The sequence below is a fragment of the Opisthocomus hoazin genome, chromosome 4 (assembly GCF_030867145.1).
Source record: "Opisthocomus hoazin isolate bOpiHoa1 chromosome 4, bOpiHoa1.hap1, whole genome shotgun sequence".
Taxonomy (NCBI): Eukaryota; Metazoa; Chordata; class Aves; order Opisthocomiformes; family Opisthocomidae; genus Opisthocomus; species Opisthocomus hoazin.
Genome location: NC_134417.1, coordinates 1,404,954 through 1,426,237, shown reverse-complemented (window position 1 = coordinate 1,426,237; position 21,284 = coordinate 1,404,954). Strand labels below are relative to the sequence as shown.

Sequence of the window (21,284 nt, the reverse complement as noted above, 5' to 3'; positions counted from 1 at the left end):
GTCATTCAGGACCTGCTGCTTTGCTTACTGTAAGCCAATGGATTTCAGTGGGCACTTGGTGCCTATGTACACTTGAAGATCTAGTTTATAAGGATCCCCAGTAAGAACATAAATCAGCATCAAGTATTTTGAATCATAGAATCATTAAGGTTGTAAAAGACCTCTAAGATCAACAAGTCCAACTGTCATTTGTGATTTTTGTGACTCAGCTGAAGACAGAACTCCGTATCCTCTTAGCAGTTTGCTCAGATAACATTTCCTAAAATCTGCTTCCTAAAGGAATAGAGAAATAAAGAAAACCAGGAGGGCAGAAAAGGTAATACTCGCTGAATTTGCTTCTGGATTTTCTCCCTCTGTCTTCAACATACAAAAGTGTTACTGCCAAAGTTGATTCTGATTTGCTCTCAGAAACTGTCCACTGTCTCTTCCTTGGACAGTGCTGAAAAATAATGCAAATGTGAGCAGCTGAAACACCTCTACCTGAAGGCTACAAAATCAGATTGGTGTAGGAAGTCAGTGACGTTTCTCTCCTTTTCCCCCCACCCTTCCTTAAACAGCGCTGCTATTTTACAGCAATAGAAATCCTTTCGGAGTTTTGTAGCTGACTCGGAGCTGCAGACCTTTACTACTGCAAGAAGAAGAAAAGAGAAGACAGAGAGGTAACTTCTAAAGTGAAATTCAATTAACCATGAAATAAAACATTTCCAAAGACACTTAACTTTGTGTCAGTTGAGGAGCCTTTTGGATTTATGCCACCTAAAAATAAAATATCAGTATGTACTTTAGGACTGTGGTTCTTTTAACGCTCTGTGTTGCAGTTCAGAAACTGTAAGGAAATGTAATTGGATCTTGTTATGCCTAGATTAAGAATCAAATCTGTTTTGGAAGACATTATTCTAATAAAAGAAGAAATAATAGACTGCATAAATATTAATCTCTTGTAATAATCTTCAGCTGTACAGATTACTTTTCAGAAACACGAGCAGTATCTTGCAGAAAAGATGACATTTATTGGCTTGCTTTTCTTCTGCATGCTGATGAACGTCCTAACAGGTAAGATTACTGCTGAATGTACTCCTGTTTCTTTTTTCAAGCAGCCAGAAATATTTGGTTACTAATACAGTATCTTCTATTTAGTATCAGATATCGCTCATGTATTAATCACAACTGCTCTGGCTGTTAAGAGCATTTGGTTTGTAGCACTGCGTGACTGCAGATGGGGAACTCATTCAGCTGTGCAAGAATCGAGAAACGTTTGGCTATAGAGGGTCCTACACGTGCATTAAGGAACTTGTCAGCTTCTGGCTCACAGCAAGCCCGTTACTAACAGCAAGCCCTTCTGTGTGGGAGCTGGTACTGACGAGTTTCCTCTTCATTTACAGATGCCCGATCAATCCACGATGGAGACGGTAATTCTAAATGTCCTTTTCTTTCCTTTGTATCACTAATAATTAGAAGTGTGATCTGTAACTCCCAGACCTGATGCTCAGCAGCGATTTTGGCAGGAACACTTACTAACCTCAGTGGGCTGTGGAACGGCTTTCATCTAGCTCGGGTGGAGACAGAACAGTGAATTTTTAGAAATTTCCTTAACATTTATGAAAAGCTGACGTGTTAATGTCTAATAATAGAGGTAATATACTTGAAGTCTTAAAACAAAAAGGGGTTACGATCAGGTCACTATTTCTGTTTTACAAAATCACAACTGGAAAGCGCCAGACTTATAAACATATTAGACATCTGAGAATTATCTGTCCTGAGCAGTAATGCTATATGTGTCTAGGTACTGGCAAGAAATACAAACTTCCATGACAAAAAGCTTAAAATTTACAGGTTGCCACAAATCCAATTAAAGAAATGTTGAAATAAATCCCTTAGCAATGCTACCCTGTGGTTCGTGTCACTTTGCATGATAAACCCATTGGATTACTGTTTGCCTGTGATTAAAAAAACCTTCAACACCCTAACGATGTTTACACTGGCTTACTGATGATTATATTAGTTAATTCTTTTTGGTGTTTTCAGACAGAATTCTTTCTGAAAACAAGGTTGCACAGAAATATCCACAGTAACAAGGTGCTGCTATTGCTGGTGTCCTCGGTTGGTACACCCAGCAGGCTAGCCAGCAGCACCCCGAGTGCACAGACATGAATATGCAGCGAAGGTATTATAACAAATATGGAAAGTAGAAATACATATACGGAATAAGGGCTAATATGATTACTTTTAATTCAGAATGTTTTTCCCTATGTTCCACTGTATTTCGTTATGGCTCTAAAATATTTTGAGTGCATCATTTGTGTTTTCACAAGTTTAAGGGCACTGTTATATTTGTGCACAGCAAATATTTCTGTGGCAACCTCTTCGGAGAGCGTGTGTCAATCTAAAAATAAAACCTTGTATCCTCTTGCTCTCATTACCAACAATTATGGTTTGCTTTCACACTGGGCCAAGCAGCACACTGCAAAGTCAGCCTGAGGTCAGCTGGTATAAACAGTGAATTCTCTTCTGCAGGCAGCATTTGGCTGGTTCATTTGAGTTGTTATATGCCATCTGTGCCTGCGCGCTGCAAACTTTACTCCATAAAATTAAGATCTGACACTAGGATTGTTGAAGGCTCTTAATTCCCACAAAAGACCCTGGTCCCAAGCTGAGCCTGGTGAGTGGAATGGCTCCCATTTGTTTAAACGGGCTTTAAATCAAATAAAGTACTGGATTTAGCGTTGCTGCAGAGAAAGACATTTGGAACTGTGGTCTCAGCGAGCGTTTACATTTTACATATGCTTCTGTGTTTGCCCAGATTTGGGCCCAAGGGTGGCCAGCTCCTGCATTTTCAGAACTGATTATGTTTTCTTTTTCCTGCTGAATTTGAAATCTTGTTTCTGAGAAATCCTGTTTTCTCAGATATTCTTACAGCAGGCACAAATGCAGCAGCTGCCTTCCAAGCGACAGTGCCTTTACTCTCTGCTTCCTTAGCCTGTTTCCTATGGCCCGCTGAGAAGAGGCATGACTCTGCGGTCCCAGGCAAGGCTGGGGCGGCATGGACCCAGTCCCTGGGAGCCCGGGGCAGATCCTGCACCCCTGGCTTCTGCGGTACTCAGCCGGGCTGCCTTGGAGATGGCAGTGGCACAGCGCATGGCTCTGTTCCCTGGTAGAGCAGGCAGCTGCAGGGGCACAGTGTAGATGGTGATGCCTTATTCCTTACATTTTTATACTGGGCAGAGGAAATGCCGTGGAGGAATGGGGAAATACAGCTTTAAATTGCAGTTGCTCCTTGCTTTTAAATACCCAGCTGCCTTCTAAAAACTGAAGCAACCCAGGGGATTCTTGAATTCTCCCAAGCGCTGACGGTGTCCCTTCTCTGTCTGGACCCATTCCCAGTGCGGCTGGAGCAGAGGGCACTGGCTCCACTGGGCGAAGAGCCGTCCTCTGCGGAGCTGGGTCTCTCGCCTGCCGGGGGTCTATAAGCCCCCCACAGGGACACAGCCATGTCAGCGCCCAGGCCCAAGCTTCCAACAATATTTCTTCACATTAATCTGCCTTTTTTTTTTTTTTTTCCTTAATTTCAGCTCTTTACCAGGATTCTGCAGCCTTGCCATACTGGCCCTTCTCATCCAACGATTTCTGGTCCTACGTGGAGTATTTCCGCACCCTGGGAGCCTACGACAGGATTGAGGAGATGGCCAGAGCCTTCTTTGCCCAGTTCCCTTTTGGCAGCCGCCTTGGCTATCACGTCCCCAACCACCAGCGCTAACGGCTTCGCTCGGCTTTGCCCAGGCCCAGACGTTGAAGCCAACGCACCCATGCTGCCCCTCAGCCACTTCTTCGTACTCGCCGCAGCCACGAGGGCCCTCTCGCGCTTTTGGTTAGTCTTTGTGCGAAAATTAGCTGCTTTTGTGCGAGATCAATAAACTCCCTGACTCTGTGGTGTGCGTTGGGGAGGGTTTGTTTTTTTTCACGTGTGACGCTGGCAGACTTGGCTCAGGAGACCGATCTCTGAGGGTAGGGCAGTTACACACCACTCTGGCGGCTGGAAGGACCGCCGGTGTCATTCACAGCCCCATCCCTCGCAGGGTAACGCTACGCACTCAGCATCCCGACGCCATTTTCCTCACGTCAGGCCTGGGCCCGGCCCCCGCCCGTTGCCATGGCGAGGAGGGCGGGGTGAGCAAAATGGCGGCGCCATTTTGCTCACCCCGCCCTCCTCGCCATGGCAACGGGCGGGGGCCCGCCCCCCGGCCAACCAGCGAGAGGCGAGCCCGCCAAGCGCGCAGAGCGGCGCCGCGCTGCTGGCCCCGCCCTTTAGCGGAAGTCGGCGGCCGGAAGTGGCGGCGCGGAGGGGACGAGCGGAGGAGGCGCCATGAAGCCGGCGGTGGACGAGATGTTCCCTGAGGGAGCCGGCCCTTACGTGGACCTCGACGAGGTGAGGGGGTGTTAGGGGAGCTGCTGGCGGGGCTCCGAGGCGGGGCCGCGCTGTGCCCGGAGGCGCTCAGCGCCTGCTTTCCCAGGCAGGGGGAAGCACGGGCCTGCTGATGGACCTGGCCGCCAACGAGAAAGCGGTGCACGCCGACTTCTTTAACGGTAAGGGCCGCCGCGTCCCGGACGTGGGGGGTCTCGGGGGAGAAAACGAAAGGTTTTCAGGACAAACCTCGCTTTGTTTCTCCGTCATCGCGTCTCCCGCGCCTGGTAGCCGGTAAAGTTCTCCCCAGTCAAGCTTAGAGCGAGCGCTTCGGTGTTAAATGGTGCCGGTGGGAGCGATGCCGTGCGTGTTTCTCCTCCCCGGGGCGGGGGTTAGGCGGTGTAGCGTGCTCATCGCTGCCAGGAGAGGTGCCTTGGTCTCTTTCCGTAACAGAGAACTCAAACAGTGCAAATACACGTAAAAGCGTGGACAGAGCTTCACAAACTGCCTCTGGGTCTTGCTGCTTTATGGATGGTTCTTTAATCTCTGAAGGTACGCATGCATATCTATCCACAGTAAAGCACAACTTTTGTTTTTGATATGCTTTCTGCATTTGAAAGCCAGAGACTTGTAGAATGGTTTGGGTTGGAAGGGAGCTTGCAGACCATCCAGTTCCAACTCCCGTGCTGTGGCCATGGACACCTTCCACTAGACCAGGCTGCTCAAAGTCCCTATATGAGTATATAAGTCTGCATATGGGTATATACAGCAGCTTTTAGAGAGGAGAACAGCTATGTGGCCACTTAAGGGTAGAATGTACAATGCCTTATGTCTGGATACTAAGGTGTTTTTTCATGCTTCTTAAGAAGCATATTTAGACGTTTCAAGGGTGAATTTCAGATATGTAACTAAATCCGGGTGCTGCGGTGTTGTTGATGCCCCAAACTGTTGTCAATTGAGAAATAAATTATGTTTCTTATGTTGCTTAAGGCTTAGAATACAGGAGAAAAGGGAAGTTCAGCTTTTATATACTCTCAGCAGTTGCGAGGGACCTAGCTCTTTGTTGGAGCCAGCATGTTCAGCAGAAAGTATTTATTTCCATAAAGTTCTACCATCAGGTTGCAGTATTGTCTTCCATTGGTAATTTAGGACTCTTCTAGAGGAGGATTAATCCTCAGTTTATTTTGTGGCACTTGTATGTTGCCTTCTGTAACAATAAAGACTTGGTTTCAGTTGTGGTGTTAGTCTGTGCTCGGTATAGGAAGCCGAGTAGTTAAGAGTACTTCCCAAAGGTGACTAGAACAGCTGTGATTAGCTGGCCACACCTCACTAGTCTGAGTGAGGTGAGTTTTTAGAGAGACACGCGATTAGCACCTTCACAGCAAGGAAGTAGGTTTTTAACAGTAAATCACAAAAGCGAATGTTGATCTGCAAAATTTTTAAGCATGTGCCTGGATCCTCTGACCAAAAGCGAGAATTCTAAGACACGGCTGCATGCGTAAGGCTAGTGCTTGTTTAGTTCCGGAGTCTGGCAGTCTTGGTTGGTCCACTCTGAACGTGATGGCTGCTTAATGCCTTCATAAAAGCCCCTCCTTTGAAGCTTCACTTTGCTTTAAGCGATTTAATTGCAAAGCTTGCACTGTACGAGTGAAGCAGTTTAGTTTCTGTGTGATAAAGAGATCCATGTGGGTATGCTGCCTTTCTCCTCTGTCTCCTCCCACCCTGATGGTACATTGCTGGTAACTGACAGTGCAATAACTCTCACTCAATTCGCCTTTGTTTCTGTCTTTAAATAGTGAAAAACTGTACTTGTCACATATGCACATACTCCACAATTGAAACTTTGAAGGTTAATTTTACCTTATCTTATCTTTCTGACCAGATTTTGAAGATCTCTTTGATGACGATGACATCCAGTGAACTTAGATGTCCAGCTATGCAGTGCTGAGACGTGGATCTTTCTCTAGGATCGCCTGTGGTGTCCATTATTTATTAAAGTAAAACAGGAAAATCACGGGGGGTGTGAACCTGTGTGAGCAGCTTGGGGAGTATGAAAACCGGATGGTTACAGATAACTAAGGGGGGAATCGTGGACTGTTGTTTCTAGGAAGCTGTGTGTAGATTTTTTCTTAAAACTTTACTTGTTGATGTGCTCATTCAATAAAATACTAAAAAAACCCTCTCTCTGGGATATACTTTGAAAGTAGATGTTGCTGTGTTCTGAGCTGCCTTGGAGAATGATTTTTTTTTTTATTAGATCATTCGCTGTTACTTTTGGCTGTTATATAAAGGTACATGGCAGGGCATGTTGCTGCCTAGAAAATTTTTGTTCATCCCACAATATGGGATTGTCTGGGGCTAGGACAGTTGCTTTTTCTGAGGAGTCTGACTCTTGTTTGCCAGTTGCACGCAGAAGAGTGGGCGTCACCTTCTGTTTCAGGGTAGTTACTCAGCTACTAGCAGTACTTAACTTTCAATCTAGGAAGCACAGGAAGGAAAAGTAGTAATTTTATCTTGATATTTTAAGCAGAGAAACGTTCTGGCCCTGGGCCATGGGAATGCTTGGTTTTAAAAATCTAACTTAGTTCTCGAAATTGTACTCTATAGAAAGAAAATAATTTTAGGATTCTTTTCTTCTCCACCAGGTAATGTAATCGATCGTACTTACAGGTATAGTGTATATGAATCGTTCTGTTAGATATTAGTTCAGATTTTGACACGAGTTTTCAGAACATTTTTAGAAATATTTGATTTTGCACCCTTCAGTGACCAAAGTGAGTCTCAGAAGGAAAGGAACAGGTGAGTTTTTAGTACATTATTTCAGAGTCAAGAGTTTAACCCTGACTGATCTCAGGTGCAGTCTGAATTCCATAAACTGGTCACAAGAATAATACTATCACTGATCTTTCTTTAAAGAGTTCATGTGACTTCGATTTCACCTGGAGTGAAACACTTTTGTCTGATACTTCTTTCACGTGTTTTTTCTTGGGTCTGCCTTATGAAAGGAAATCTTAAATGTAATGGTAAGCATGCTGGCCCCTGAGCTTAAAAATGTAAGCACAATAATAACAGTAGGACGTAGGTGTCTGTTTATAGTGTACCTGTGGATTTCTCAACACCCTCTGTTTCGCCATGCAGCGTACGTTAAGTCGGCGTTGTGACATTCACCGACATTACAGTGTGTCCCTGAAGGAACAGTCTTGCTGAGGCAGTCTGCTTTTCCTTTTTAGTGGTCGCTGTGCTTAAAGGGGCAGGGGTTTCACGCTTTCCTCACTAAAACTGATGTAGAAACGCTTCGACTGAGTGGTAGCAACTGCCCTTGGACTGTTTCTAGCTTTGGGGCTGTGATTTGTGCAACGTAGATTTTGAGAAATGAGCTGCTGCCCGTCAGTGGAGGCTGCGTTCTGGGCAGGTGCAAAGTGTGAGAGAGATTTATGAGCAACTTTTGCCTCCTCTGCGCTTTTAGCTAATTTCTTTTGCCGATGTCCAGATTCCTCAAGATGGTCACCTTGGTTTTGGAATACTTCCTTGTTCTAGTTTTGTATAGATTTCCTTGTTTTCCGTTTGCCTGCCTTAAGTTGTAAGAAACTTGAGCCTTAATTTTGATCACAGCAGCAGGACCGTATTCTGCGATACAAATCCATCTTGGAAGAGTTGCTTTTCAGTACAAGTGGTGTTCTGGTCCCTTCCACCTTCTCTTTAGAGATGACCAAAACCTCAGTGAAGCGTTGCTTTGAAGGTGCTGATGGTCAGTAGCTCCAGTTGTGTAACATCTCGACTGATCACACCATGGAACCTATCTTCACGGAACCGGGCGGAAGGCAGATGGTGCTCGTGGGTCCGGCACAGCCTGGAAGTCAGAGTTTTCGTCCTGGGCAGGGTATAGCTACTGGTTCAAGGTAGGTACAGCTAACACCTTTTTGTGAAGCTTTCCAGAATCTCCATGTTTCACATTAAAAAGCAGCTAAGGAGTGCTGCTGGCACCCAGGAAGTGCGGTGTGGCTGTCTGAAGGGAAGGAACTTGGCCTGCGCGGTGTGTAGAAGTGTTTGAGTTGGTAAAATTCCTTATGAAGAAAGCTGCTGAATTTCACAAACTGCCTTGGCGTGCGGCCCATGCCACTGGCTGTAGCTGCTGAGTGCCAGGTGGTTCTTTGGTGTTACTTCCCAGCTGTTAACGAAGCTTGCGCTTAGATCTGGTACCTGCTGTGGGTGTGTTCTGGGGAGGAAGAGAAATGGAAGAGTTGTTCTTCAGGGCTGGAATGGGATGATACCGAGGGTACGTTATGTTGTAGCTGTCTGGAGTATGAAGTTCTCTCCTTCATGCTGAGATGGAGTGTATAGCTTCCTCTTCCGCAAGACGCCTGTCAATCCGTAAGGACGTTCATCAGGAACTGCAGTTTGTTAGGGTCTCTTTTGGAGCAGTATTAATATGGAGAGGCTAATCTGAAGAACAAACTGCTCTTCAGATCCGGATTGTTTCTGTGTCGTCATTTGTCAAGCCTTTCAGTCTAATTAGTCTGTAGGCAATCAGCCTGTTGTCAGGAAATAATCACAAGATGTCAAAATCCTAAAAAAAAAATTATTTAAAAGGCATTTGCCTGCCTTGGCCATTTCATTTATCGAGCTTTGATTCCTGTACTTCTTGTGGAGATTGACACCACTCGTAATAGGTGTTTCTGAGTGAAAGAGCGAGCCTGTTCTAGCAGCATTTTGCACACATTTAGGCTAATTTGTATTACTTTGTAAGCTGCTGGATACTGCTCAGTATTTCAGTGTCCAAATAAAGGCTCTAGTCTAGAATAGATTTATGGAGGTACTGAGCTCAGCGTTGTGAATTGTCCGGCTGACTTCAGTGGGACGGCTGGCAGTGCAAAAGCTGACCCTGTGTCTGAGCCTTGGCGGGCTGAGGGCCCAAGTGCCAAAATGCTTTAGGAGGGTTGCAGCCGGCTGTGCAGCGCAGACGGAAAGAAACAGCTTTGAAACCCTTGAATGTCAGCCCGTTCCCTTCTGTGCTCTCACAAAGCTGGTTCTCTGTTTGCGGGGAGCTGCTAGCTGCCATAGCATATTCATGGGAATTCGGAATGTGCTGAAAAGAATCAAGTCATTGTGCGGGGGAGAAAGTTGCCAGGCTGAAGGGAGCTGGCTGTTTGTGCGTAGCAATTGTGCGGTGCCTTTTCTGTGCTGGCTGCCGGGCTAGCAGGAGAACCCAGTGCTCCACCGCTCATCACGCGAGCGAGAGCAGGCAAGCTCAGACCCGCTTTGGTAGTCGATTTGCCTTGGTTCTTTTGGCTTTGAGGTTTTTTTCGTAGTTAACTTCCAGTGAATTAAAATACAAGGTTTTCCTTTCAGTATTTCACTTCAATAGTGAAAGGTATTTTTCTCAATAAAGAAGGAATTGATTTAGATGAATAAATGGAGTTCTTCCTGCTCCCGCAGGGTGCTGGGCAGCTGGCAGGCATCTTGCCACTCTCAGAGCACAGTTGCTCACCAGATGAGAGCGTGCTGGGCAGATGACAGCGCAGCCCTGTTCTCTGCGAGTCCCCCGGCAGTGATGGGGCCGGCACGGCAAAGCGCTACCACAATGCAAGGCAGTCCTTGGCAGCAGGGCCGAGGGCTCTGAGGACAAGAATTTCCTGCCAGGTTTTTACTCCCTTTTTTTTTTTGTTTGTCTGTTTTGTTCTTTCTTTCTTTGGTTTGCCTTTTATATTTGCTCCAGTTGGTCTTTGCCAAGCAGCAGGGTCAGAATCCTGACCCAAGTTATAACCTTTTTCTCAAGCTGCTACAGGGAGTTCAGCAGTGTCTTTTAAAGCTTCTGAAGTTGGCACATAGGGCCTTTTCGGTGAATACTTCTTATTTCTGGAAAAGTCCGTCTGCATGCAGCAAATTTCCAGTCAGCTCTAACTTTAGCTGTGTTCATACTACCTGGTCTGTAGCTGTGACCTGTGTGTACAAGCCCTATATAATCGCATATGGACTCATGTGAACTTACAACCTCTTGGGGAAGAAGACCCTGGTTTGTACGTTGTGGATAAACAGACACACAGCTGAGACTGTCGTGTACAGGGTGAGCGTGCGAGCAAGGGAACGTGTGGCAAGGTGTCCCCGGTACAGGAGGGAGCTGCCTGCATCAGGGGAGCCCCGGCGTGCCCTGGCCCAGCGCAGAATGCTTCTGCGAGGACACACTGCTGCCGTGGTCCTTCGGGCTCCGGCTGCTTTGAGGGTGCCTCTGCATCGCCGGGGTACAGGGACTGTGGTGCTGAATCCTTCTTCTCTGTGGTTTGCCTCGTCCGGGGTGACAGATCCACCTTGGCCTTGAAACACCAACCAGACCGTGTTACAGAACGACAGCGGCTTCTCTAGAGATCCCCATGGCGGCAGCGGAGCTGCTGTGCTGTCCCCACTCCTTTGGGCAGAGCACTGTGCTCTCACGGATGCCCGGAGGAGCAGAGGGAGCGGTGAGCATTGGTTCAGAGCCCCGTCCTTCCCTGCCTGACTGTTTAGAGGGGGGCTTCGAGTGGGATCTCCCGCTCTGCCACCCCAGAAAGCTGTCCTGCTTCGTGGGAGGAATCCCACAGATTGCCACGTGGGTGGGAATGCTCTGACGTGCCACACAGGAAGAAATAGGTGCTGGCGTTTAATGCTTCCACTTTGGGAATAAACCTTCCCTTCCCCTCGGGCTGGCTGGAGAGTAATGAACCGGAGCTGCGTCTGAGGAGGTCGCAGCGCTGTCCTCAGAGAGCAACGGTGTCACGCTGGGCTGGCCTCCTGGGACGAGTCGAAGGAGGAGCTGAGGGTGGGTTTGCTGATTCACGGTCCTGTGGTAGGCTGAGTCTTTTCATCATGTACCTACGTTTGGTACAAATGTAGTAAAAACACAGAATGTCTGGGGTTGGCATGGCCCTCTGGGGGTCACCCAGCCCAACCCCCTGCCCAAGCAGGGTCACCCAGAGCAGGGGGCACAGCACCGCGGCCAGGCGGGGCTGGAATATCTCCAGAGAAGGAGCCTTGCCCCCAGCCTGGGCACCGTCAGGGTTGGTTTCCTCCACAGTATTTCAGAACTCAAGTCCGATGGAAGTACAATGGCTGATTAGCTAAATGTAGGACTCTGCCCTAACCCCTCTGCCGTCTTCCATGCCAGAAAGCCTATAGTGAGGTTATGCTTCACAAATAATTATGATGCAAGTCTTGTAAGCAATCTATGTCTCTCCTGCAGCTCTTCATGGTTTAGTGCAGCTGCTGTTTGTATTCCAATTAATTACTGGCACAAGTGATTACGTGGGGTTGAGGCACAATTAGGCTCAGCCTATAATTGTGTGTAAAAGGGCTGCGGATGCTGTCACAGATGGTTTCCCTGCTGAATGAGACAGGCCAGTCTCTCCAGCTGCAGCCACGTTGTTTCTCCCTAATTGTCAGTGTGGTGACTTAAATCTTTCCTTGGGAGCGTTCTTGCTTTCCGCCTTGAAGAGAGCGTGCTGCCTTCCCGCTGTCCCTGAGCAGCAGCGCAGGGAGGGAAGCTCAAACACCGCTGCCAGCTTCAAAGGTGCTCTCTTTATAACCTGCCCTGATGACGAAGCGGCAAGGAAGACCTCACGCTTGGTGTCTTCATCACACTGTTGCTATCCAACAGGAGCTGCCGGCAGTGTTGGAGCCCAGGGGCAGCCCGTTTGCGTGCCCCCAGCAGTACGTTCGTCTCTGAAGGGAAAGCCAGCCTTTTAAACCTGCTGGAGCGGCGGTAAATAGTGAGATCCAACTTTGTACTCGGCATCCGTTGTTCGGGTTGGTTTTGAAAAAACATCCGAGTTTGTTGGAGAGCAGGTGATTCTGTGCCCTTTCAGCATGCCAGTGTCATTCTTGGCTCCTTCGTTAGGAGATAATCATACGTTCCAAGCACGGTGCGATCCCCCGGAGCCAGCCCACGCCTTGGGTACGTGCCTGTTTTGGCCAGGTTTTCCCACCCCCCAGGCTCGTGAAGCAGGGAGGCAGAGTAAAACCACAGCAACTGGGTAATGGCAAAAGGCTGGGTTCGTGAGGAACTGCCCCGAGCTCGTTCCCCAGGACCTCCTCACCCTCCCAAGCCCTTTTGCTGCTCTCCCCTAACAGCATGGTGCCCTGCAGCTCCCTGCCCTTGGGCTCCGTGGTCAGGCTCCCCCGGCGTGGCAGAGCCAGGGAGGTGGTGGAGGTTTGATATCCATGCCACGTGCAGGGGTTCGGGTGGTCCCTGGGCTGTGGGGACTCCCTGGGGGCTCGCAGGAGCCAAGAGCAGAGGTGCTGAGGGCAGCTTTGGGGCTCGAGCCCGGCTGCAGCGGTGCCTTTTCTGCGAAGGGGTTGCTCTTTGCCTGCCCTGCCCACTGGCTTTGCTGATGGGTGAGCCTCTGTCGGGAGCGTTTGCTGTGGGGGAGACCTGCGAGGGGGCCGATGGCTGCTCCTGGGGGTGCAAAGCAGCTTTTTGGGTGGCTGGTGGCTTAAGCTGGAATTTGGTGCCTGCTAGGGAGGTAAGTGTGTCTGTGTCTCCAGCTGAGCTCTGTAGAGCAAGAATCTTGCACAGATTTGAGGTGAAAGACTTCAAAAACTGCCCAGATCCCTAAAGGGGGGGGCTTTAGACCCTATTTCCATGCAGCTGGGTCTTGCCTCGCTCATGGCCTGCTAACTGGGAGGCTGGTCTGTTGTCTGCTGGCTTTCGAGGTGCCTGGTGGGGACAAGGACAGGGCAATGCGGGTACCCTGCGTGGAGCATCCTTGTCACAAGTGCTGGGAGAAAGGCATCCCTGAGGGTGCGTATCCTGGTGAAGGTGCATTTCAGTGTTTATGACTCTGACAAGGGGGAAAAGCCGCTACACAGAAATCCTTAATGCTTTTCTGTAAAACTTCTCAAGAGCTTTGTGCTTACTGGGGTTTCCTTCATGATGAAGCACACAGCACAGAAAGGGTGTGCTGTTGGCAAGCAGGAAATCTCTGCTTGATCAGGATTTTAACCTAGGATTCAAACCCTGAGGTTTAACCCTTTAAAACGTGTTTGAAAATGTCCTGTAGAAGACAGACGTCCCTGCTGTGCTTTGGGTGGAGAGGAGCTGAGAGGAGGCTTGCAAGCTCAGGTGACGCTTCTGTGACTGCTTCTGGATGCACAGCCCCGAGCACCCCCACCCTGGCAGCTGGGACAGGGGAAGAACCAGCACCAAAACCAGAGCCAGGCTTTGGAGCAAGGACTTCAGGCTGGGTCTGTGCAGCCAGACCTGGCTGCACGTGTGAGCATCCTCGGTGGGGTGGAGGACAAGCAGCCACACGAGGTTCAACAAGAATCTCATGTGAGGGCCAGCGTGGCCCCGATTCCCAAGTTTCTAACACACAATATGGTTCTTGTGCTACAGCCTTGGTGGCTTGTGGTGGGAGATGCTGCTGGCCTGGGTGGGAGGGGTATGAATATGGGTCACGCTGGTGATGGGCCCGATGTAGGGGCTGGTAAGAGATCCTGGGCTCTGCCCTGGCCTGAAGCGCACAGCATCAGGTGTACGTGGCAGTGTGAAAAGCCACGTCTGAGCCTCTGCGTCCCGGAGCACGGGACAAACCTTTAAGCATATGTGCTCCTGCTGGTGGCAGCAAGGAAGGGATAATTTGTTCTGGCTGCCTCTTGGGAGCTGGTCTTTAAATCAGTATTTCCTCCTAGTGTTTATCCCAAATGTCTCTTGGCACTTTGGTTGTTTCAGTTTTCCGTGCCTTCAGAAAATCAATCTGGAAATATTTGAAAAAAATACTGCAAAAGCTCTGACTTGCTCCTTTCAGTGTAAGCCTCTTATGCCATTTGATCCAGCAACTGCTGCATTTTAAAATCTCCTTTTGTTTATCAATCAGTTTTTTGAGTTTGTGTTTTGGTTTTTTTTTTTTTCTTTTCCCTGTTCCCTTCCCATGAATTCACACAACAGGAGCAGGGTTTTTCCCAGCTCTCTGAATTCAGCATGACCAGACTGAGCATCAGTTTAGCCCTTGCTAAATCTAGCGTGCTCGCAGCGTCCCGGACCAGCGGAGCCCCTCTGGCTGGCTGGGTGGGGGGGGTCAGGGAGAGTGGTCTGGGGAAACCGTCTGGAAACCAGAGCTCTTCCCACCCAGACAGGAGGTGACACAGTGAGGTGGTGAGATGCTGAAAGCTGGAGGGTGGGGAGTTTCTTGGGAAGGCAAAAGGTGGGTGGCCCTGTGTGCGCCAGCCCATGGCGCCTGCACCTTGCTGGAAAAACAAAAATGTATTTTCCTGGGCTGCCTGGTGGGGCTAGGAGAATGTCCCTTTCCTCAAACCCTTCCCAACGACCCGTACAAAAATGCGGAGGCGTTCTCATTGAGGGAGTTTTTTATTGTCGTTATTATCTGTGATGTGGTGGTTCACTGGAGTGCAGAAAATGCTGCTGTCGGAAGTCGTTTCAGTTGAAGCTCTTACTACGCTTCTGTGCTTGTGATAATGCAATAGCTCTGATCTGTGTTCTGAAGCTTAATGGGAGTCATCTTTGAACGTATCTGAGAAGCCATCAAATCCTCTTTTCGCTAAAAGTCAAGCAAGCTCCTCGGAGAGCAGTTTGATGAGATTGCTACTAACCCCAGCCTAGCAGTCTTCCCCCATCCAGCTCACGTTGCCGAGAGCTGGGGCAGGTCCTGGGGGCGTTCGTCCCAGGAGCCCACTCAGTGTGGGGAGGTTGCACCGCCTGGAGCTCTGCCCAGCTGGCGTGCCAGCCAGTGCTGTTGGCACGCTTATGGTGTGGAAAAATAAAGCCATGGTTGCCAGCTCTAAACTCCTGACTGTGTTTGGGAGCTGTTGGGAGGGGAAACAGGACAGGCTCCTGCCAGCTTGCGGGTGGAAACTGCAAGGTGCTGCTCACGTGCCCCGTGCTGGCGGCCTCCGGGCTGAACAAGCACTCGTGCCATCGCTCCCAGCGCCAGGCGAGTGATTGGGAAGGGACACCTCCACCCCGAGGTCCCCTCTGGCCGGGAGCCTGGAAGGACCTTCTGTTCCCTGGTCAGGCACGGAGTTTGCAGGGGAGATGCTGGCATTTCCAAGCGTCCCAACTGCGCTGCCAATACATCTGTGACCACCTCGGGACCCCCAAAGCCACGCAGTCAATGGGACACTTCCGTTGTGTAGCCTCGCTGGCCTTCAAAAGGCTTCTCAGATAAACTGGAAGAGAAGATCCCTGCCCTAAATAAGCCTGCTGTCTACATTGGCGATAATGATAGGGGATAATCATAAAAAAAAAATAAAGGATTAAAATATATGAAAGGTAATAATATGAATATATTCAAAGACCCGGGCTGAAGAAGGGAGACGACAAAGCATGGGTGGGAGCCGAAGGCCCTAATAAGAGAGGGAGTTACAATGGAAGAAAGGGAGCTATCAGTACCCGCTGAAAACAAGAGCAGAGATGGCTCTTGTGAAGCGTTCTCCCTCTTCTGCTCAAATTTTGAAATGCTGGCTAAAACACGTACTCATGTTTTAAATTAATTTAGGTGGTTAGGAATGGGGAATTTGGAATGCGATATTTAAATGTAACCAATTTTTCTCTTCTCAGTTTTAAATTTAAGAAAAGGTTAGCCCATCTTGAGAGTTACTCTTCCATGATGTGGCAGGAGTGGTGTTTGACTTTGGGCCCAGGTTTCCACCGGGAGACCAAGAGCAGAGGTAGGAACGAACTCTTGGTCCCGTGGAAGTCACTCGTGCGTAACCTCACAGATTTTGCAGGAAATGGGGTCCACCCTTGGCAATCGTTGCCCCTGCAAAAGGCTCTTTTCTGGTAAATATGGTATAGCTATAGCTCCAGTGCCCCAGAACGCCTTCTGGGATTAAGCCACCTCACCCTCTTCTATGTAGCACCCCCTGCTTTAATGGCCATCCATGTCTGGGTACAGGAGGAAGCCCATGAAAGTAGAATCGTTGATGTTGTCGGCATAGACGCCGTTGTTGTCCCCCTCCCCGTACACCTGAAGCCAGACCTCGTCCCCAGAACTGAGATGCAGCAAGACAGAGCCGCTCGCTTGGTCAACGTTGTTCTTCTGGAACTGGTCGTAGGTGAAGATGACCGCCTTGTCCTTCTTGTAGAGGCTGACCTTGACGTCTGTCAGGTAGACCGTCAGGTGGTAGGCGAAGTAGTACGTGCCGGGAATGCTGCAGAAGAACTTGCCGGTGCTGGCGTCGTAGTGGTTCTGCTCATTGTAGAAGATCTTGCTGAAGCGGATGGGCACGTTGGGGTGGGGGGCTCGCTCCGTCAGCCCCACACTGAAGGCGGAGCGGTAGACGAAGGCGCCCTCGCCCTTCTCCCCCTTCTGCCCTGGGTATCCGGGAATTCCTGTCAACCCCTGCTGCCCTGGGAGTCCCATTTCACCGTGGTCACCTTTGGGGCCTTGCACACCTGAGGGAGAGAGAAGGGAACGAGGGGTTGTTTGCACTGTGCTGGGAGCTGCCACCCACCAGCCTGGGAAGCCGAGGGGGCTGTGGCACGAGGACCTGCCCGGCAGCGTGGAGCATCCCTGCGGAAAGGCTGGATGACCCCAGCACCCCCCATGAGCTGAGACAGCGAGCAGAAAGCCCTCTCACCCACCAAGCTGTGTACGGAGCTGCCAAGAGCAGCATGTTCGAAGAAACATCATTAATTGGAGAAAATAACCACCAGGCCAAACTCTTTGGCTTGGCTTGTGGGATCTCCATCCCTGGAGATATTCAAAAGCCATCTGGACAAGGGTCAGGCACGGGCCCCCCGGACGTGAGACCTGCCAAGGCTGGGGCTGTGGGCTGGGGCTGCCCACAGGCTCCAGCACCGATGTTACCCCGTGCTTCTCACCAACCTTGCTCTCCTTTCTCCCCCTTTAGTCCATCTTTTCCGTCCTTCCCGTCCCGTCCGGGGAGCCCGTTGTGGCCGGGGTAGCCGGGTGCTCCTCCCATCCAGTTGGCACACGGCGTTTTGGGGTCGGGCTGGGCGTCCTCGGCAGCCACCTCTGCGTGATGGGGGGCCACCAGCAGCAGGGAGCAAAGGAGGAAGCTGGCTGGGCCCCTCATCGTCGGTTCCTGAGGTGGGCAACCGCTTTGTTAGCTCTAGAGGTTAATAGGAGAGAAAAAAAGTGAAGAAAAAGTCCACCCCTGAAAAACGGAGAGGCACAGAAGACCAGAGTTTGCATCAACATATCCGAAGGAAAGCAGTTCTGTTGGCCTCAGGGGCCCCTCCGTATCCAGCGCGGTGCTGGCGTGAGCTCCGTGAGCCGAGCCAGGATGGGGCTCCTGGGACCAGCGTGGACCTCAGCCCCGGAGCACATCCAGCGTGGGAGAGGAGCAAACGCCGGAGCTACCCCCCGGCCCCCGCAGGCTCTTCACACGGGCGCGGATGTAGCTCGGGGCTGAGCACGGCAGATGCCAGGGTACCCGCGGCCGATTTCCTCGCAAAGCTCTGCGCAATTAGCCACGATACACTTGAACTTCTGCCTGGCTGAGTGAGCAGCTGCTGGAGAGCACGGGTCTGGCAGAGCCTGCCTCAGAACCTCAGAAGCCTCTAAGCCGAGCAGATGGCTTAGCACTGCACGTACAGCCCGCTAACCTGGGTCTGTCTAACGTGAGCAGGACCTGCAGCCAGGCTTCCCGTCTCCTCCGAGCGACCGTACGAAATCACCACACTGGGTTCCTCCACCCGAGTTGTTATTTTGGGTCACATGAAGGCAAGTTGCGTGGTGTTTAGGCACCATCGGGCTGTATTCTTCTTTAATCTCATTGCTTTGCTTGGCAGAGCAGTTAGAGCCGCTCCCCAGAACCAGGTCGGTGGTGACTCCCCGCAGCCAGCCTGGGGCTTTGCTCGGAAGCTTCCAGAAGCCAGTGGGACCTTGGCAGGCTTCAGGTCAGGCGTTTAGGAAACGGATATTTTATAATGACTATGGTTGTGTGACACTGCTCCCTGGGCAGAGATTATGCCCTGGAACAATAAAGGTATCCTGTCACGGGGATGGCGAGTGGCGTGACAGGCGATAAAAAGTGAATAACAGCATGGCCATTGGGGTCCCTCAGCTCAGAAACTTCCAAGAAAAGTCGTATATCAGAGCAGTTCCTTTGCAGGGCTGGTTTTCCTAGGCAAGCTATTTAACTGCTGCATTTTAAATAATGTCTGATTAGCTCTCGTGTAATTACTTCGAAGGAAGCCAAACAGCAAAGAGGTTCCTGTGATTTCAGTTTTTGCAGGATATTGGGGAGTCTTTGAAGAAAACTTCAGAGCTCTGCGTAATGACTTTGGGGGGTAGTGCCTGGAAGAGAAAATCCGGGAACTCCTAAACCCAAGCGCGCCGGGCTCTGGCACTCCGGCCGCCGCGCAGCGCCCTGCGGTGGGGCCAGGGTCCCTGGCTCGGAGGCTCTTCGGGGCTGGGGGCTGCTGCATCGCTGCGCTTTGGGAAGCGAAATGCCCCTTTGCAACAAGGGTTGGCCCATGGACCGCGGCGGACAAGCGAAATGGATGTCTGTAAATCCCCAAAGCGGCTGGGTTTGGCAAGCGAGGGTGTGCGTGTGGGGACGCTGCGAGGTGGCCGCTTGGCCATGCCCCGGGGGGGCTCTAAGCAGAGGGAGCCCTGCACCCCAGTGCCCTCCGGCTCGGCTGCATGCGTGCACCCCGCCAAAATCAGCACGGGCTGTCTGGGGGCGTCTGACTGCGTGAAAACACGCTAGTGTTCTGTAAAAATCTGCCTCGAAATTGCTGTTCTTGAGCTGCATTTTGGTGATCTTGCTGGGGCTGTTTGCTCTTTCTCATACACTGCCTAGCACTGAAATATTCATTTTTATTTATAATATATATAATACTATAAAATATATATTATGTATAAAGTGTAATAATTTTATTTTATTAATTAAAAATTAATTTTTTAGTGATGCGCGCTCAGTAGACATCCCCGGAGGCAGCTCTGCTGCTGGTGCAGGATGAACCCCCCCTCTGAGGTGGGAAGCGGCAGGGCCGGAGGCAGCCCCAGGCTGCAGGGAGCTCTGCTGGCAGCCGCCCGTCCAGCTTGCGCGGCAGGGCTGGGAGCCATGCCCGTGCCACAGCATCGCTGGGCGGCTGGCTCTCCGCTGCGGGTGCCTCACCCCGTCCAGGGTTCTCCCTTCGAATAAGGAAAGCGTTGCGATGCGCAGATCCAACCCTCCTGCTGTCGCTGCAGTCTGACTCGCCACGAGTGGCTGGCTCGTTTGAGAAACGAAGCCGTTCTGCGGCGTCTCGCAAAGGGCAAGTTTTAAGCTGTGCCTGCCAGGTCTGGGTTTCAGCTCTGGTTTGGGTGTGATATCCCTTCGCTATATCTTTCCCACTTCTTTCTGTCTTTCCGTCTGGTGCTCAGCAGCGTAAGGCAAACCAATCTGCTGTATCTGGGTGTCAGCTGTAGCTGTCGCACCAGGAGTAGGGGAGCGAAGTACTCTTGGTGGCTGGCGGCTGACACAGTCGCTGCCGAGGGAATGGGAGCTCAGATGCGTTGTCTGAAGCTCACTCATTGATCAGCAGAGATCAGCACGTCGTCCGTAGGAGCAGTGCCAGTCGTGAGTGCTACGTAGTCATTCAGACCATGATTCAGAATTTAAATTTCACATAATGCTATATATATGTTACGTATTTATATACATTTAAAAACCCCCACATCTCTGTGCAAAACACAGAACAAAAATTCCATCTGCTGTCCAACTCCAGTGCTTTCTTCAAAGGGCATGGACCAGGGGCTTGGCTCACCTTGAGCTTTTCTTCTTTTTGCAATTACTTGTAGCATAGTTTTTGCTGACGTGGCTTCCTCCGGGGGCTCGCACCTTGAGCCCGGGTGCTGCAGGTTTCTGGCAAGGAGCTGCCACGGCTCGGGGAGATCTGGGGCAAACCCGATCTGCCCAGGCATCTGCGAGGAGAGAGGGGAGTCGAGAGGTGCCAGTGCAGCACCCGCCGTTACATCCATGCATGTTTTCACTGTCGCTCCTGACTATGTTTGAGTTAGGAGTTTTGATCTCGAAATAGTGTTTCCAAAAACAGGAGCATGAATCTAAGGGACACTGGCTGCTCTTGGTTTAAAATTATTGCTGGCTGTTATGAGAGTAACTCTCGGACAGGAAACTTCCTGCAAACAGAAAAGTCTGCCTGTCTGATTCAGCCCAAAAGAAGAGAAAACCCTGATCTTAGTAAGAGGAAATAAAATCGTGCTTACCCGCTGCTTTGAGTCCTGGTTGGCTTGCTGCAGCCTCGTTAGAAATGAAGTCCGGCTACCGCGTCGCTGTCCCTAAGGGCACGGGGAGCTGTCAGCAGAGACACGGCGTTTTCCATTTGCTGTTGCGCATGCTGACCGAAAAGTTGGGTCTTCCCATTAATTTTTCCTGCCCACGACTGAAGTTTTGGACCACGCTTATACAATCCGGTCACGGTGGGACAGCTTGTGAAGACAGCCTTAGTGGGAAGAAGATGGGTTTGGGAGTTTGGTAGGGACTGAAGGAGCGGTGGTTTGCTGGAGCAGCCCGTGTGAGAGCCCGCTCATCCAGGGCTGGGCTTGTACGGCACAAGCTGCTGCTCCGTGTGGACTGGGCAGTCCTGCCAGCAGCTGATGGACAAAGTGTGTCTACAGCCTCACATTAATGCACTCGAATGTGCTTTTTTAAACAGCAGCAAATGAATTATTTTGTGAGAAGTTTTGGCTTCTCTCAAAGGAAGAGCTGGCAAGAGCTGTTCCTGCCCGGAGGCTGCTGCTGCCCCAAAGCAGGTCATGGAATGGTCGGGGTTGGAAGGGCCCTCTGTGGGTCCCCCAGCCCAACCCCCTGCCCAAGCAGGGTCACCCAGAGCAGGCTGCACAGCACCGCGGCCAGGCGGGGCTGGAATATCTCCAGAGAAGGAGACTCCACAACCTCCCTGGGCAGCCTGGGCCAGGGCTCC

At 50.5% G+C, this 21,284-nt stretch overlaps 3 protein-coding genes across 7 annotated transcripts; 2 read left to right on the top strand and 1 right to left on the bottom strand.

Annotated features, from left to right (window-relative positions):
- Positions 1-496: 496 nt before the first annotated feature.
- On the top strand, positions 497-3,925 carry OTOS (otospiralin). 3 transcript variants are annotated; one of them, XM_009932336.2, is made up of 4 exons: positions 497-659; positions 975-1,053; positions 1,383-1,409; positions 3,570-3,925. In XM_009932336.2, the coding sequence occupies exons 2-4, from the start codon at positions 1,002-1,004 to the stop codon at positions 3,752-3,754; spliced, it is 264 nt and encodes an 87-aa protein (XP_009930638.2). In that variant the 5' UTR covers positions 497-659; positions 975-1,001; the 3' UTR covers positions 3,755-3,925. The 3 variants fall into 3 exon arrangements, with proteins under 3 accessions (XP_009930638.2, XP_075273396.1, XP_075273398.1); XM_075417281.1 differs by having other exon boundaries at positions 963-1,053; XM_075417283.1 differs by having other exon boundaries at positions 955-1,053.
- Positions 3,926-4,287: 362 nt separating this feature from the next.
- Positions 4,288-6,602, top strand: COPS9 (COP9 signalosome subunit 9). Of its 2 annotated transcripts, none has more exons than XM_075417279.1 (3): positions 4,288-4,423; positions 4,509-4,581; positions 4,853-6,275. In XM_075417279.1, the coding sequence occupies exons 1-3, from the start codon at positions 4,361-4,363 to the stop codon at positions 4,996-4,998; spliced, it is 282 nt and encodes a 93-aa protein (XP_075273394.1). In that variant the 5' UTR covers positions 4,288-4,360; the 3' UTR covers positions 4,999-6,275. The 2 variants fall into 2 exon arrangements, with proteins under 2 accessions (XP_075273394.1, XP_075273395.1); XM_075417280.1 differs by lacking the exon at positions 4,853-6,275 and adding an exon at positions 6,282-6,602 and having other exon boundaries at positions 4,296-4,423.
- An 8,114-nt stretch (positions 6,603-14,716) lies between these two features.
- On the bottom strand, positions 14,717-20,684 carry ADIPOQ (adiponectin, C1Q and collagen domain containing). 2 transcript variants are annotated; one of them, XM_075417278.1, is made up of 3 exons: positions 20,569-20,684; positions 17,215-17,461; positions 14,717-16,781 (listed from the first exon to the last, which is right to left on the bottom strand). In XM_075417278.1, the coding sequence occupies exons 2-3, from the start codon at positions 17,423-17,425 to the stop codon at positions 16,255-16,257; spliced, it is 738 nt and encodes a 245-aa protein (XP_075273393.1). In that variant the 5' UTR covers positions 17,426-17,461; positions 20,569-20,684; the 3' UTR covers positions 14,717-16,254. The 2 variants fall into 2 exon arrangements, with proteins under 2 accessions (XP_075273393.1, XP_009930637.2); XM_009932335.2 differs by having other exon boundaries at positions 17,215-17,434.
- Positions 20,685-21,284: the final 600 nt, after the last annotated feature.